The sequence below is a fragment of the Chiloscyllium punctatum genome, chromosome 20 (assembly GCF_047496795.1).
Source record: "Chiloscyllium punctatum isolate Juve2018m chromosome 20, sChiPun1.3, whole genome shotgun sequence".
NCBI classification, from domain to species: Eukaryota; Metazoa; Chordata; class Chondrichthyes; order Orectolobiformes; family Hemiscylliidae; genus Chiloscyllium; species Chiloscyllium punctatum.
Window position 1 is genome coordinate 16,346,616 of NC_092758.1, and position 18,495 is coordinate 16,365,110.

The 18,495-nt window shown below is 41.1% G+C and overlaps 1 protein-coding gene across 1 annotated transcript; it reads right to left on the minus strand.

The window, feature by feature from the left end:
* Positions 1–295: 295 nt before the first annotated feature.
* On the minus strand, positions 296–18,495 carry LOC140491927 (15-hydroxyprostaglandin dehydrogenase [NAD(+)]-like). The gene is made up of 7 exons (XM_072590403.1): positions 18,401–18,495; positions 11,086–11,209; positions 9,530–9,636; positions 5,938–6,034; positions 3,406–3,482; positions 929–1,077; positions 296–522 (listed from the first exon to the last, which is right to left on the minus strand). The coding sequence occupies exons 1-7, from the start codon at positions 18,491–18,493 to the stop codon at positions 369–371; spliced, it is 801 nt and encodes a 266-aa protein (XP_072446504.1). The 5' UTR covers positions 18,494–18,495; the 3' UTR covers positions 296–368.

Below are 18,495 nucleotides of genomic sequence, written 5' to 3' on the forward strand. Positions count from 1 at the left end.
TTATCTGTATTAATGAATCCAACTGATATTTATGCAGCGAACTATTGTGAACAATTGTTACTTTCCTCAGCTACATAAGTAGCTGGGGCAGGGTTACACAATCCTCTGTTGTAGAGTGCTATGCTTCAAGTTATTTGTGTAAGGTAGAGTTTGATATTTATATACCCTCAGGTTACATGCTATGATGCTACAATAGTATCATTAGCATGTGTCTTATGAGAGTGCAACATAGCCTGGATCAGTGCTGATTTATCACCAACAGTTTAACATGAAAACACCAAAAGCATCACCAACAATTAAAATGTTAATCATTTTATATTTGAACAGGTTTAAAGTTTCCATTGTTCTCAGTGACCTGTTGCTTGAATTCATTGAGGTCCCGAAATAGATTTTGGATTTTCTGGAAGAATCGTCGGTATGGCTTCATACTCAAGCTTGCCATTTTCCAACACCTTCAGCGATGCCCCATTCCTGGTCTGATCCCTGACAAGCTGCAAGAATCCCTCTGCAATGTGTGTAGGCCTGTAAAAGTCAGATGTTGATCATGAGCATTCATCCAGTTAGTTTGAAATATCCCACCATCAGAATACAATTTCTTCCAGTGTGTTAAGGCAGCACACCACTTGGACAGATCTACCCAATCTGGGAGGTTCTAACTAGCAGGGTCGAGAAAGGAGAACATCATTGATTTCCAGTTAACATTGCAGGGTAATTTGCATATCTACTCTCTCATCATACTGTAGACTAATCAAATCAAACAGCAAATTCTCAGGTTAATGCCGAAGATTCAGAATTCAATCTGTCATTTTGTGGATACCACACCATTCATTTCTGTAAGACATTACTCTACAAATACTCCATGTCGATATTTGAACATGTTTTCATCCTATCAATTCCCACCCCACTTCATGATTATGTTCAAACTCACTTCAGAACTCCAAGATTGGCTATCATCATCTCAAGCTTCTCCTTGTGGTCTGGAGACTTCACTGATTTCAGATCTGTCAGAATCTTAGTGTCGACAAAAACAGGACACAGCGCTTGTAATCGCACCCCATGCTTCTCAAGGCAGGTCAGCTGAAAGCAAAAACATTGTATTGCGTGAGGTTCACCTGAGTGGCAGCACAATTCAAACACACATAACTATGAGGGTCATCAACGTTTTCAATCTGATTAGACTTGTCTCTCAATCCCCATACCCAGGTCTCATTTTGACTTTGGGATGTTAAATATTTGAGCATATCAACCTCCACATAGCCCCACAGCCTTTTAGCCATTAGTTGGTTTGAGGTGTGTCTCCTGCCCCATGTATGATGATCTAACTAACAATGTTGATAAAGGAGAAATAGCCAATGTAGTACATTTGGATTTCACTGAAAAAGTAACATAAGAGTTCATGGCGTTATGGGTAATATATTAACATGCATAAACAATTAGGAAGGTAAAAACTCATTTTCAAGTTGGCAGACTGTCATTTGGAGGACCACAATGATCAGTGCTGGGGCCTCAGCTATTTGTAATCCATGTTAATAAATTTGGCAAAGAGACAGAGTATTATACCTAAGTTTGATAGCCATTCCAAGGTGGACAAAAATGGTAGCTATGAGGAGGTCATAAAGTGGTTGACATCATGCTTAAGCAGGTTAAATAAAATTGTTCAACAAAGTAATGGATGAATTGTCATTTTATAAGTCTGCACTTCTTCACTTTGCTCATTTTTGTAGTCAAGCAGTATATTATAAAAGGCATCAAATTTGTAAAGGTTGATATTCAGAGAGATTTGTGTGTACTTATAAAAGGAAAGCAATGTTCGCATGTAGCTCCAGCATGTATAAGCCCTGATGAAGGGCTTATGGGCCAAACATTGATTCTCCTGCTCTTCGGATGCTGCCTGACTTGCTGTGCTTTTCCAGCACCGCACTCTCTTCCCAGCAAATAATTTGGAAGGCAAACGGCATGTTGATCTTGATTGCAAAGAGATTAGAATACAGAATGAGGAAGTCATTGGTGGAGGCATCACTCACATGCACATTGTGTTTGACTGAAGGACCCTGCGTCCGGAAGTGGGAGCTGGTGTTTCGAAAGCCACTGCACATGCCTGACTTCGAACTTCCCCACAAGCTGGATCTCATCAACACTCACCTCTATCTAGGGATCCATCCTCCTCCACACCCACATGTAGTATTGACAATGCCCACCATTCTATTAATGGAGAGGAAGGCCTGAAGCTGTTCAGAGGAGTGCCTTAATACCAGGACATTGTGTTGGGCCTCCAGGAGAGAAGCAATGCCAGGGTCTTCACAGTTCTCCTAGTGATAGATGAGGTCCCTGTATGACATTCTCCTATCTTTAGAAGAATGAGAGGTGGTCTAATTGATCTTTGCAAAATTCTGACAGGGCTTGTCAGAGTAGACATTGAGTCAGAAGTCGCACGTGACACCAGGCTATAGTTCACCAGGTTTATTTGAAATCAGACAAGCTTTCGGAGTGCAGCTCATTTGTCAGGTGTAGTAGAACAGTGCTCCAAAAGCTTGTGATTTCAAATAAACCTGTTTGACTATAATCTGGTGTTGTGTGACTTCTGACTTTTCCTACCCCAGTTCAACACAGTCTTCATCAAGCATAGATGCAGAGGTTGTTTCACCTGGCTTGGGAATCTAAAACACAGTGAGCACAGTGGTTAATAATTTTGGCCTGAGATGAGGAGAATTGAGGAAATTCTGTCAAAGGTTAGTGAATCTTTGGAGCTCTCCATCCCAGACGATGACACTTCCATTGCTCAACACTCAGGTTAATGCCGAAGATAGATCTTTGGTCCATCAGGATCACTGGGTATAAGGATAAGGCAGGAAAGAGGTATTGAACCGCAAAACCATTTATGAGTGTACTGATTTCAGTACAAAAATGGTCAACTAAACTCCTATTTCATAAGTACCAGCAGTGCCATTTAGGAGCAGCTGTTGGGATTGCAGATGACATGAAGCCATGTTGTTTGAAACAAACTCAGTCCATGGACCAGCAGAGGCCAATCGTGCAGATCCCAGTTGGGTGGTGGAAACAGGTTTGCACGGGCAGCGCAATAATTTTGGTAACCTTCATGTCAATGTATGGCATTACTTACTCAATCCCACTATGTTGTGAGACTGTGGATCCTCAGTTACTGACAACACTCAAGGTCAACATTGACAGAGTTTGGGGCACTAAGGTAATCAAGAGGCAGGGTGAGAAAATTAAATCAAGGTGCTAACTGAGCTCTCATCTTACTGAGGAGCATGGCAAACTTGAGGGACCATGTGGCCTGTTACTTGCTCTACAGCTGGTGCTCGTTCTTAGATTCTGACAAGGTATTAGTGCATTATTTATAGAGAAAACTTTTACTCTTTGCATTTATAGTATAGCACTCACAGACAATGATGCAGTGAATCCTACTACTCCATACTTTGAGGCTGCATAAACTGGTCCAAGGAAGAAAGGAATCAGACCTGATCACCAGGAAACAGGAAAGTATTAGCAACAAACTCTCTATCAAACAGAAACATGTGAATATTTGGAAACGCTTTGGCATGGAAACAGGTAATCTAATTCAAGTCAACATTTACCCCTTACATGAAGAAATAATCCTGATCACATTTGCCAGCATTTATTAAATTTAAAATGTAAAGGAAAGCTAAGCAGGAAACTGTCAGCCATAAATAACTTATCTGAAAACAAAAAATGCTGGAGATCACAGCAACAGGCAGTAGGCATAGCGAGAGAGTAAGCTAACATTTCGAGCCTCGATGACTCTTCAACAGAGCTGATGTGAAGTGTGAACTGAAAGGGGGGCAGCATTTATGTTATAGTGTGGGGGTGGGTGTGGAGCGCTGGGGGTGGGGGTGGGGGAAGGATGTTGATAGTTCAGATAAAGTGAATGGAATGTGAGAATGACAGAACAATGGTGTGTCTAAGTGCCAGACTGGAAAGGACAGACAGTCCCACTGGAGTGAGATGAGGAGAGAAAGACATGGTAACAGAGAATGTAACAGGCAAAGCTAAAGAAATGGAAGGAATGGGAGCAGGTTCCTCATAATTAACCTCTCCTTGGCAATGCTTCTACCAGCAGGTGGCGTGGTGGCTCAGTGGTTAGCACTGCTACCTCACAACGCCAGAGACCTTGGTTTGATTTCAGCCTCAGGCGATTGTCAGTATGGTGTTTGCGCATTCTGTCCTTGACTGTGAGGGTTCCCTCCGGGCAAGCTGATTTCCTTCCACAGTTCAAAGTTATGCACGTTTGGTGGATTGCTGAATTGTCCAAAAATGTGCAGGCTGGGTGGACTAGCCATGGGCAATGCAGGGTTACAGGGTTGGGGTGAGTTTAGTTGAGATGCTTTTCAGAGGGTTGGTGTGGACTCCATGGGCCAAATGGCCTGAGTTCACACTGTATGGAATCTATGAAAAGGGTTCTCTGGTCAACTAATGTGCACATTCCTCACATTTGGTATAGATGTAATTTTTCCCTTACTTTGGTTTTCCTTGAGACTAGTCTTGATGAGTGTTAGACAAAACAGGTTGATTTTCAATGGTACACTGTATCTATGTGCCACAAAAGGATGGTTTGGATAGATGTTGGTGAGGACACTGGACATATTCCATGATCATCTTTTAACCAGTAGCAATGGTAACATTTATATCTCCTGAGGGGCAGACATAGTCTCATTTTAACATCTCAGTGACTTATAGCAAAGCAATATTCCCTTATTGTTAAACTGAAGTGTCAGTGTAAATTGTTGGGATGAAGAGTTAAGCTTGGTTCATATTTTTAGGAAAGACAGGAATCGACAAAGGGGTTACAATAGAAGAGACTTCAAAACTAATGTTTCGACTTGTGTTGCAATCCAAAACTAGAAGTCAACTGTGTTGGATAAGGCTGAAGATAACAGGAATTAATAGGAGGCTTTACAATGGGCTGTTATGTGAATGTAATTATGCTGAGACATTCACTCCTCCTTTCCCTCCAGTCTCTTTACTCATGTGCTGTATTCCCAGATAGGTTCCTTTAATTACACTGACCTGCAATACAAGTATCATAGGAATCATCAGGCAGCAGACCCATTCAGATAATATTAAAATACTGACATGTACAGACAGTTGCAAAATGCAGAGAGAAGCATATGGACAGCAAGCTAAGATTGCAGATATTAACTACTGTCATTTTCAAATAAGGATAAAACACTCAGGTTTGGTTGTGTACACAGATAATTCAAAATAAGGCATACTTTGGCACAGATCTGTTTCTGAAGCAGCCCAGGAAATCCTTGATTTTCAGCAACTCTTTAAAAAATACCTCTGCAAGAGGCACCCGTGGTCAGGAGGTGTGGTGAAGACAGTGAGAGGAATTCCATCCCAGCCAGCGTGTGTTATTTGTTTAAATCTTTCATAAATGAATTGCATTTTTTTTGGAGCTCTATGTGTCTCCATTGTATCTTTGTCTCTGTATACATTTGTTGTCTTCCAGAGACTGGCAATAACTGTAATGGGCCTTTGATGGGTCTTGTGCTGGAAAGTAAGACGAGTGTTGATTAAGTACTTTTCTGGCAGTACAGACCCGATGGGCCAAAGATCCTCTCCTATTCTGTGTGATTCTATGGACTATTAGACAGTCACTAACAAATCCAGTGAGGAATGTAAGAAAAATCAGAAGTGATTAGAATACAATCACCTTGTGATTGTGAGAGAATGGCTTGAGCTGAATGACACTTGAAGGGTAGTTACAGAAGTTGAATGATGTTCAGATGACCGGCAGCTTGTGTGGAGGTAAATATCTTTTCCTTCATTGTATATTATGTATAAAATGAGCTTCCCCTGAAAATGTAATTTATCCACTGTGGATGTTTTCTAGAATCCTCAGGCAACACTTAGAATATACATTGATAAGCTATTGTTACTTTGGTGACTTACCTGCCATGGAGGCGATATTAACAATCACTCCTCCTTTCCCTCCAGTCTCTTTACTCATGTGCTGTATTCCCAGATAGGTTCCTTTAATTACACTGAACTGCAATACAAGCAACATAGGAATCATCAGGGAGCAGGCCATTCAGTTAATGTGAAAATACTAACATGTACAGACAGTTGCAAAATGCAGAGAGATGCATATGGACAGCAAGCTACATTCAAATTTACCCAGCAAGAGTACATTCAAGTATTAGCATATCACAGAAAAATGCAGGTGCCAGTAGAACGATAAACAGTAAAACATTGTGGAAAGATGCAGGATTATTTGTGGAATGGGAAGACTATTAAACAGGATGGACAAACTCGGCGTTGGCGACCTGGTTTCTTGAAAAAAATGATTGATCCATGAATGAGGAGGATATTCGGTGGAATGAGCAAATTGGTTACTGTGATGTGAAGATCGGTCAATAGATGGAATAATAGGTTGGTAAAATGGAACAGATCAATCAGTGACTTGGTTAGTGAGATGGATTTAGGACCAGATACATATCAATGTGATGAGTTTTGAGCTAATCTGTTTATGAATAAATATAATGACCAAAGTGTACTGGGTTTCCAGCGCCATACTATTTGACTCTGATTTCCCGCATCTGTAATCCTCACTTTCTCTGAGTTGATTATATTAAATGGGGTGTGGTAGTAGCCAACTAGTATCCACAGGAAATTGATTAGCAGGATGCTGACAGAGAGCAGGGATAAGGAACACATGCTCTGGTGGGCAATATGTGACTGGTGATGGTGTTTATCAGCAATTGGTCTCAAGCTTCAACTATTCATTGCACTTTGCAATGAGTTGGGTTTTTATTCGTTCCTGGATGGAACGGTCATCGCCCAGATCAACTCTGATTGCCTGTTCTCATTTTCCTTGAGAAAATGATTGAAGTAAGATTTTCATTAATATTTATTCATTCATGGAAAATGGGCATCGCTGGCTGGGCAAGTATTTATTGCCCATTCCTAATTGTTCAGAATGCAGTTAATCACCTAACAATGTGGATCTTGAATCACACATCAGCCAGAACATGGAAGGGCAGGAGATTTTCTTCCCTAAAGGACGTTAGTGATCCAGATGGAATTTTCCAACAATCAGCAATAGTTCATGGTAACAATAACCCCAGTTTCTAATTCCAGATTTTGTTTTGATTAATTTAAATGTCACCATGTGCCATCTTAGGATTTGAACCCATTTCTGCAGAACATTTGGGCCTAGTGGCTACTATTATAGTGACATCATAATTAGCTCACAAAAGCAGTGAGCATATCTATGTGAGGCTGGTGCTTGAACAGCCTGTGGCTCATCTCTCTGAATTTTGGAACACATCTTGAGTTGATAGCCCTGAGGAGGACTTTGCTGTATTGAGTTTGCTGATTTTGTCATTTCTGATGCTTAGGATGATGTCAGATGATCCTTCACCTTTCTTTCTTATTCATCTTTCCTGTGGTATTTTTGTGCAGCTATATCCTGTGCTAGACCATTTTAGAGTCAACCACAATGCGGTGGGTGTAGCATCATACACAGACAGACTGGGTAAGATCATCAGATTTCATATCAGATTTCCTACCCTGAAGAATGCAAGAGAAGTAGACAGGTTTTTATGACTATCTAGGAGTTTTATGATCTCCATTCGGTGACCTGCCTTTTGCCAAGTTATTGTGGCAGATTTATATGACTGGCATTAAGGCATTAAGCGTGGGCCATTGGATTACTAGTCTAGTAACATTCCCACAATGCTACCCTTTGCCTGAATGTTTTGAATTTTGAAAAGGATTTGGTTAGATTAGGTAGATATGGAAAATGTCTTCCCACTGGAGGGGAATAATTTAAAATGAGAGCAAAACCTTTGTGGAACAGAAATAGAAGCATTTCTCCATGCAAATATTAATTGAAATTTTATTCTTTCTTCCAAACAACTATTGCTGAGGGGAACAATTGGATCTTTGAAGAGAAAGATAATTTGTTGCTGGGGAAGGTTGTCTGATGATAAGATGCAAAAGCAATCAAATGGAAATAATGTAGAGATTATCTATGATCTAACTGAGTAGGTTCAACATGCTGACTTGTCTCTTTAGAAACATAGAAACATTCCATTTTTTAATTTGTCTGTGGGATGTGGGCATTGCTGAACAGACCATTACTTATTGCCCATTCCTAACTGTCCTTGAGAAACGATAACCCAGGATATTGATAGTGCAGAATTCAGTGATGGCAATGCCATTGAAGATCAGAATGTGAGGGTAAGATTCTTTCATGTTTGAGATGATCACTATCTTGCACTTGCATGTTGTGAATGTTACTTGCCACATGTCAGCCCAAGCCTGGATGTTGTTCGAGCCATGCTGTATTTGGATATTGAATTTTTTTCTGTAATGGACTGAAAGGGACTGAATTGACCACTAACTTTCTTTTATATACAGTTTTGATGCTGCAGCACATGAAGGAGATCATAATTATCAAAAATAGATTATTCAGGAATGTACCAGGAATTTGTAGTAACTGAACCATAACTATCCGTTAACAGACCACAGTCCTCTCCCATCTTTATGGGCACTTCCTGATTCACTGGCAGAACAGGTGACTTCACAGAACCCAAGCCTACACTTCGGAATTTGTTCATGTTGTGGGAAATGTCACAAGAACATAAAAACCACAAGCAGACATATGCCAGCAGCTGAACAAATGTCTTCTGCTGTTCTATAAGAACAGTTAAAATCTTCCAAATCAATGGAAATGCCACTACCTGCAAAGTCTGCTCCAAACCACTGACTGTCCTGACTTGGAAATATATCACTGTTCCTTCAGTGTCACTGGGTCTAAATCCTGGAATTCCTGCTCTATTGGCATTGTGGATGGACCTGTAGATCATCAACTATGCAGTGTGAGAGGAAGCCCTCCACCACCTTCTCAAATGTCCACAGGCATCTGCACCCACAACTCATGAGTAAGTTAAAAAATTGTCATAGTGTGAAGTCAATAAAATCAAGGACATTATTGCTGGTTACCAGCTCCCATCCTTCTGTATTACATAACTCTCTCCCCCATCTGATTCTTCTGACAATCTCAGACCACAACACATCCATGATAAAGGTTACTTTATCTGAGGAACAGAAAGCTTCTGAACATTCTGGGTGGGGACTACCATGTCTATTATTGGTTAGTGGTACTTAGAAATATAGGATTTCACAAGAGTGTCACCATCATTGGCAAGAGCAAGTGGAGTGCCACCTTCATTGTCTGACTCTGCCAGATTCTAAAAGTCATAAATGTCAGATAGAGATGCCTCTTGTAGTGAGGGACCGAGGATATAACCTAATTCTCCTCAGCCTCAGCAACCTATCAGAGAAGTACATACTGTTGCAATCTATTGGGTCAAGAATATTAGTAGAATCATTCTTTGCTGACTTTTACATTGATTTACAGAAAGAAGCCTTCAAAGCATTCATCTCCAAACTCAACCACATCCCAGTTTCATTAAGTGTTAAAAAATAAGCTCATACGAAACCCAGTTAAAATAAACAATATACAATTGATACATACCAGATTTATGCTGAGGCAGTTCTCCCAGTTTTTCTCATCAAAGATCCCTGCATTGTTGCATACTATGTCCAATCTCTGAAATTTTTCAACAGTTTTGCTGAAACAATCTGGAAAAGACAGTGAATTAAGTTGATTATCAAGGTTTGCAATGTCTACGATTAAGCATGCCAACACTAAATACATTCCTCAAAATGGCGCATTCAGTTACTGAGTCATAGAGAGATGCAGCAGAGAAACAGGCCTTTCAGTCATACGTACGCTGACCAGCAAATGCCAAATGATGCTAATCCCATTGACCTGCACTTGGTCCATAACTTGCTTTGCTCTGGCATTTCAAGTGCTCGTTCAGCTGCTTCTTAAATATTTCAAATGCACCTGACTCCATCATCCTCTCAGCCAGTGCATTCCATATTTCCACCATTCTCTGAGAGGAAATTTAATTCCTCAGGTCTTCTGGAAAACATTTACTCCTCACTTTAAACTTTAGGCCTTTGATCTTAGATGCATCTGTGATGGGGAAGAGAATTTCACTATCTCCCCTATTTTCACCTCCACAGGTTTGTATACCTAATTCAGATCACCCCTTAACCTTCTCTGCTGCAGGGAAAATAATCCCATCCTATCCAATCTCTCCTTATAATAAGACTTTCCATCTCAGTTATCAAATATTTTATTATCAAGGATGACCTTTATATGCAAACAATCATGTACTCTACAACCACCTGATGAAGGAGTAGTGCTCCGAAAGCTAGTGCTTCCAATTAAACCTGTTGAACTATAATCTGGTGTTGCGTGGTTGTTAACTTTGTACACCCCAGTCCAACACCGGCATCTCCAAATCCTGAAAGGAAAGCAAGCTGTAGATTTGCAAAAATCACCTCGCCTCTTCAATCCATACACCCAGAAGATGGTAATGGTGTGTAACATCAAACCATCCTTGTTTCCTAGGAAGAGGCAACAGGCCTTAATTCTTTGACCAGAACTGGACAGACTCTGAGAACCATTGTCAGGAGAACTGAGACACTAAAGTAGAACATGTACTCACACCTGGGGCACTAAACCAGGGCCATGTGAGCCAAGACCTACACAAAAAGCATGTACTGAGACCACAGGGATCTAAACAAGGAAAACTTGGACTGAGATCCTCGACCAGGAATACTGAGACCCTGAAACTGAGGAAGATGGAAAAGCTGATCAGTATCAATTGGTGCCTGAGCACAGACTGAGTACTGAATTCTGGAATCTGTGCTCCCAATGAAGCATCCCATTTCTGGCTGGATATTTACACGCTGCTTTGAGGGCACAGTTTTTAAGTGTAAATGCATCCTTGTACTCTCCTTTTTAGCACATGGAAGTTGATCCTCAATGCTGTACTGATTATATTTAATCATATTGCAGTGTATAAACTTACTAATGCCAACAATGTAACTCCCATTCACACTCACTCCAGCTGATTGTTACTCCCATTGGTTGCAGCAAAGTGTCTGTTTAGAAACCAGTCAGTCAGATTAAACAAGTCAGTGGCATGTCGTTAAAATTAGTGTTTGAATTGGTACCTTTCAGCTGATTCTCAGATGTTACATCACATGGAAGGAATAAAATATTCTCAGCTCCATAGGTCTGTCCAAAGGCAGCTTTGGTAGCTTCCCCTCTGGATGCATTGATATCCAACAGACTCACCTAAAGGAAGAAAACATGGTTGAGTCCTAAAGTAAACATGTGGGTTGGTCAATGTGTCTGAGGAGAGCTTGGGTCAGTCAATGGCCCATTTCAAATCCTCTTTCCAACTCTGACCAGGGAATTAAAAACTACACACTCAATGTATTCTGATATTTTCTGAATGCACTTCAGATGGACAATTCGTCAGCACTGATTTGTTGCTGCGTTCCTCGGAGGACATAGTGCAGAGATTCCCCCTTTCTGGGGCATGAGCTGCTGGATTAAAATGAGTAAAGAGTTCAGTTGATCCAAAGCCTCTCTCAAAAGCAACGGTGGATGACGAAGGTGTGTAGGTGTAACATAATTGTGTTATTAACCCAGGGGGCCAACTTAATGCTCAAGGGATGTGGGTTCAAATGACACCAAGAGAGCTGGTGGTGTTTTAAAGCTGAGAGAGGACCTGTTGGAGGTGTCATAGGTTATGCAGTGCATGGACCAGATGGATGTCAAGCACCTGTTCTTGACAATTGAATTGTCAATAATAAGGGGGCATTCTTTTAAAATGAATCACAGAAGGTTTAGAGGGGATTTGCAGAAGGTTTTTTTATGCTGAGGATGGTAGGGATCCAGGCTGAATTGATTGAGAGGGTAGTTGAAATGAGAAACCTCACAACCTTTAAAAACATGTAAATGAGCTCTTGAAGTAGTATAACATTCAAGGCTATAGGTTAAGTGCTGGAAAGTGGCATGAGCGTTGATTTAGTGTAGTATTTATCAGGGAGACCTGATGTGTCTAAGGGCCTCTTCTGTGTTGGGTCATAGGAAATGAAAGTGGGTAATGCACAAGTGGTCATGGGGAAAGGTGGGTGAAATATACAGGTTAAGAGGTAGGATGGCAGCAATGTAGATAGGTCAGGAGTTGTTAGGGATGGGCATAAGAAGCCAAGTCAGGTGATAGTGCTGAGTCAGGTTTGGGAGCATGGGGGAGGACTTGGGTGATGATACTGAATGGGAGGGAATGAGTTGGAAATTGGGGTTGGGACAGGTCATTGGAGCAAGTCTGGTAGGGTAGAGGGCTTGTCAGCTAATGTGCCAGAGGGTTAGTTGACTAATGGGGGCTAATCAGGTCATGTTGGGAGTGGAGGTGACAGGCCGGTAGGTGGACATCAAGAGGAAGCTTGGTTGGGTGGTCAATGTGAATGATTAGGGTTCAGCTGTGTTGTTCTCCTTGAATTTTAAGGCTTTGCTGTTTAACATTTCCAGGGTAATAATCTAAACATGCAATGTGACACAACCAAACTATGCAGCAGGAAATCAGAGCCTTTTGGGGGGGGGGGGATGTAGGTATTGCTAACTAGGCCAGCATTTATTGCCTGGTCCTATTTGCCCTTGAAAAGTTGGTGGTGAGCAGCTTTATTGAACCGCTACCATGCACCTTCTGTGGTTTAACCCACAATGTCATTAGGGAAGGAACTGCAGGGTTTTGATTCAAAGATAGTGAAGGAAGGATGATATATTTCCAAGATACCACAGAAAGTCAAGTGAAGGCAGTTAGATTGTTTCTTGTCAGTGATCGTCTTTATTCATTCATGAGAAGAGGTTATCAATGGCCAAGCCAGCATTTATTGCCCATCCCTAATTGCCCAGAGAGAGAAAGAAATCCACCCTGCTGACTGATAAAGCATTTAACCTGCGTAGTTAGTGTCTTTGCTGTTTGAATTCATGTATTTGTTAGACATCGGAGTGCGTCTGGAAAAATTAACAAACAGTGAAATCCACAACTAATCTTGGAGGAACCTGTTTGGGAGAGGTCACAGCACAGAGACAGATAAGTAAATATTTTTGCACGTGGCCTTACAGTAAGTCTGCAGTAATGAATAGAGTGGGTTCTTTTTTGATTATATGTTTTATTGAGTTATGTCTCTTGATTAAACTTAAAAACATAAACCATAGAATGTTCTCAAGGGAGAGAGGGACCAGCAGGAGATCATTGTACACATTGGAACCAATGACATAAGAAGGGAAAAGGATGATATTCTGAAGGGAGAATATAGAGAGTTAGGCAGGTATTTAAAAAGGAGGTCCTCGAGAGTGGTAATATCTGGATTACTCTCGGTGCTGTGAGCTAGTGAGGGTAGGAATAGGAGGATAGAGCAGATGAATGCATAGCTGAGAAACTGGTGTATGGGAGAAGGATTCTCATTTTTTGATTACTTGAATCTCTTCTGGGGTAGAAGTGACTTGTACAAGAAAGATGGATTGCAACTGAATTGGAAAGGGACTAATATACTGGCAGAGAGATTTAAACTAGTAAGGTGGATGGGTGGGACCCAGGGAGATAGTGAGGAAAGAGATCAATCTGAGACTGGTACAATTGAGAAAAGAAGCAAGTCCAGCAGTAAGAGTAGGCAGGGACAAAGCAGAGAACAAGGTAGGACTGATAAATTAAATTGAATTTATTTCAATGCAAGGGGCCTAACGGGGAAGGTAAATGAACTCAGGGCATGGTTAGGAACATGAAACTGGAATATCATAGCAATTACAGAATTGTGGCTCAGAGATGGTCAGGACTGGCAGCGTAGTGTTCCAGGATACAAATGCTACAAGAAAGACAGAAAGGGAGGCAAGAGAGGAGGGGGAGTGGCATTTTTAATAAGGGATAGCATTACAGCTGTGCTGAGGCAGGACATTCCCAGAAACACATTCAAGGAAGTTATTTGGGTTGAACCGAAATATAAGAAAGGGATGATTACCTTACTGGGATTATATTATAAACCCCCTAATAGTCAGAGACAAATTGAGAAACAAATTTGTAAGGAGATCTCAGTTATCTGTAACAATAATAGGGTGGTTATGGAAAAGGATTTTAATCTTCCAAACATAGATTGGGACTGTCATAGTGTTAAGGGTTTGGATAGAGAGGAATTTGTTAAGTGTGTACAAAAAAAATTTTGATGCAGTATGTGGACGTACCTACTAGAAGAGGTGCAAAACTTGACCTACACCTGGGAAATAAGGCAGGGCAGGTGACTGAGGTGTCAGTGGGGGAGCACTTTGGGGCCAGCGACCATAATTCTATTTGTTTTTAAAAAGTGATGGAAAAGGATAGACTAGATTTAAAAGTTGAAGTTCTAAACTGGAAGAAGGTTAATTTTGATGGTATTAGGCAAGAACTTTCAAAAGCTGATTGGATGCAGATGTTCGCAGGTAAAGGGATGAGATAACAAGAAATGAGATAACAAGAGTCGAGAGACAGTATATTCCTGTCAGGGTAAAAGGAAAGGCTGATAGATGTAGGGAATGCTGGATGACTGAAGAAATTGAAAGTTTGCTTAAGAAAAAGAAGGAAGCATGTGTCAGGATAGATCGAATGAATCCTTAGAAGTGTATAAATGCAGTAGGAGTATACTTAAGAGGGAAAACAGGTGGGCAAAAGGGGACATGAGACTGCTTTGGCAAATAGAGTTAAGGAGAATCCAAAGGGTTTTTACTAATACATTAAGGACAAAAGAGTAATTAAGGAGACAATAGGGCCCCTCAAAGTTCAGCAGGGCGGCCTTTGTGTTGAGCCGCAGGAGATGGAGGAGATACTAAACGAGTATTTTGCATCAGTATTTACTGTGGAAAAGGACTTGGAATATATAGAATGTAGGGAAATAGATGGTGACATGTTGAAAAATGTCCATATTACAGAGGAGGAAGTGCTGAATGTCTTGAAACACAAAAAATCCCAAGGACCTGATCAGATGTATCCTAGAATTCTGTGGGATGTGAGGGAAGTGATTGCTGGGCCTCTTACTGAGATATTTTATCATCGATAGTCACAGGTGAGGTGCCAGAAGACTGGAGGTTGCCTAACGTGGTGCCACTATTTAAGAAAGGTAGTAAGGGCAAGCCAGGGAACTAGAGACTGGTGAGCTATAGGGAGAGATTGAATAGGCTGGGGCTGGAGTGTCGGAGGCTGAGGGGTGACCTTATAGAGGCTTATAAAATCATGAGGGGCATGGATAGGATAAATAGTCAAAGTCTCTTCCCTGGGGTGGGTGCATCAAGAACTAGAGGGCATAGTTTAGAGTGAGAGAGAAAGGATATAAAAGAGACCTAAGGGGCAACTTTTTCACACAGAAGGTGGTACATGTATGGATTGAGCTGCCAGAAGAAGTGGTGGAAGCTGGTACAATTGCAACATTTTAAAGGCATTTGGATGGGTATATGAATAGGAAGGGTTTGGAGGGATATGGGGTGGGTGCTGGATGGTGGGACTTGATTGGGTTGGGATGTCTGGTCAGCATGGATGAGTTGGACTGAAGGGTCTGTTTCCATGCTGTACATCTCCATGACTTTCCTGGGTCTGGAGTCACATGCAGGACAGACAATGGAAGAATGGCAGTTTCCTTCCCGAAAGGACATTATTGACCCAGATGGGTTTTACTGACTATTGATATTGGATTTCTGGTCATTATGAGATTCTTAATTCCAGATATTTGTTGAATTCAAGCTCTACCAATTGCTGTGGCGAGATTTGAACCTGGGTCCCCAGAATATTATCGGGATCTCTGCATTAACAGTCCAGCGATATTATCACTCATCCATTGCCTCCCCGGTAAATGGTCAGAATCTACCATTTGTGTGGCACCAACATTACTTGCCACTTGTTAATCCAAGCCTGGATCTCATCCAGCTTTGTTTGCCTTTGAACATGGACTGCATTACTATCTGAGGAGTCACGAATGACGCTGAACATTGTGCAATCATGAATGAATGGTTTTAATGTCACGTGTATTTTACAGTAAGAAAGACAGTAACATATAGTGAAATGATTTTCTGCTGATACCATGATCCTGCGCTATGTATTACAGTGTTAATAAGAAAAATAGAAAGCTATTTTATGATGGAAAAAGAGACACAATCAGTCCTGTGTCAGCTCATCTTGAGAGAAAATCCCCATTTCTGACCTAATGACAGAGGGAAGGTCATCATGAAGCAGCTGAAGATGTTTGGTCGAGGACATCTCCAACATATTCAATCAGGGTCCTCTCGTGGGGCACTCATTGTACTTCCAGCCCTGAACCAAGGAACCTGGGCTCAAATTGCACGTACTTTTGAGGTGTGTAATAATATCTGTGAACATTTTGATTGGAAAAAATCTGTGCAAGATATTCAGTCATGTATTCTGTATGATTGTTTGCTGACATTAAATCTATGATGTGTTGGTGTTGGTGTTGAACTGGTGTGGATAAAGTCAGAAGCCACACAATACCAGGTTAGTTCATCTGATGAAGGAACACTGCTCTGAAAGTTTGTGATTTCAAATAAACATTTTGGACTATAACCTGGTGTTGTGTGACATCTGATTAAATCTATGAGCTGGTATTATTTCTCTTGACATTGCAGTTATTTATTCTTTATACGAGAAAGCAATTTTATATGGAGAGGAAGAAAACAATGCTGATTGTGTGATGATGCTGAGTGACAGCAGCGATCAACAAACAATCAAGTTATCAATAAAAAGGAACCAAGAGAAGAACATACCTCTCATGGGAGCATTTGATCACCAGTTTGGGACAAGTTGTCAAAGCTTCAAGACGTTATATCAAAGTTGAATAATTAATTTTGTTTACAGTTATGTTAAATGTGTGTATAATTACTGAATTGACAACACGTGCCTCTGTACAATTATCTGTTTGGGATTGTTTTTTTTTTGAAAATGGGAGGTGTTGTATCATGTCTTGCAGATGATGTATCATAAAGGAATATATCTTTAAAGAATATGCATATGATGTCAGCACTGTAACTGCATGTGGCCTGTACTTATAAAGTTTTCAGGCTCCGTCTTGCAGAGCTCTGTCCTCTTACAGCATAACAGCTGAGAGAAGCATGAGATCAGAGTACATCTGATGAACATGGCTTAGACCCAGGCACGCAAATCATTTACTGAAGCTTCCAACTTTTCTGGGACAACAAACAGCTTCTGACTATTGCAGCTAAAATTAACTAGAAAGCCTGGTGAATGAGAACTGGCTACTCCCATTCAAACTGTTTCCATTGTTCCAACATTTCAAAAAAAACTAAAGTCCTCCTAAGTTGTTCACTTGGGCTCTCGCCAGTACCTAGTTATGCACCTTAACCTTTATAACCTCTTCAGAAAAATACCCCAGGACAAGATAGCCTTATTAAAGTGATAAGCGTTGTTACATGGGATGGCACATTGCAGCTGTACATTAGTTAGGCCACGTTTGGAATGCTGTGTTCAGTTCTTGTCTCCCTGCTCAAGGAAAGAAGCTGTTAAACTTGAAAGGAAGCAGAAAAGATTGATAAGTATGTTGCCAGGACTGGGAGGTTTGAGTAGGATGGAGAGGCTGAATGGGCTTGTGCTTTTTTCCCTGGACCTTGGGAGGCTGAGGGGTGACCTTTTAGAGGTTGATAAAATCATAAGGGGTGTGGATAGGATGAATATTTAAGATCATTTTCTGAGGGTGGGGTAGTCCAAAACTAGAGGAGAAATGTTTAAGGTGAGGGGGAAAGATTTATCAATGACCTAAGGGGCAACCTTTTCATATAGAGGGTGGTGTTTGTATGGAATGAGCTGCCAGAGAAGGTGATGAAAGAGGTACAATTACATCATTTTAAAGACATTTGGACAGGTCCATGAAACAGGAAGGTTTAGAACAATATGGTGTAAATACTGGCAAGTGGGCTGAGGTCAGATTGGAATGTCTGGTTGGCAGGGAGGGATTCGACTGAAGAGTCAGTTTCTATGCTGTATAAGTCTGTGACTTTACAATGGTAATTTTTGCTGACAGAATGTAGGTGTTCTCCAAAGCTGTTACCCAGTCTGCACTTTGTTTCCGCGTTGTATAGGAGGCCACATTGTGAGCAGTGAATACAGTAGACTAAATGGAGTAAAGTGCAGGTAAAGTGCCGCAGCACCTGGAACTTGCGTTGGATAGTGAGGAAGGGGTAGGTAGATGGGCAGGTGTTACGTCTTCTGCCATTGCAGGTAATTCCTGTAAATTGCTGGAATATTGTTTTCCCTGCAGTTCAGTTCCAAATTAAAATCTTATTATTCAATCGAAATTTTGCGCGCCACTTGTTCCAGATCAATTGTCAGGTTAACACAAACGGCTGCATTTCTGAACACACTGCGCGGGCAATCGTCATCTTTCTTTATATGGGGAAATTAACAGAAACCGATTCAAACAGAATTGTTACCTTAGCGCCGTTCTTCAGGAGGATTTCAGCAATTGCTTTCCCAATGCCTTGGGCAGCACCAGTCACCAGCGCAACTTTCCCCTGGAGCTCCATTG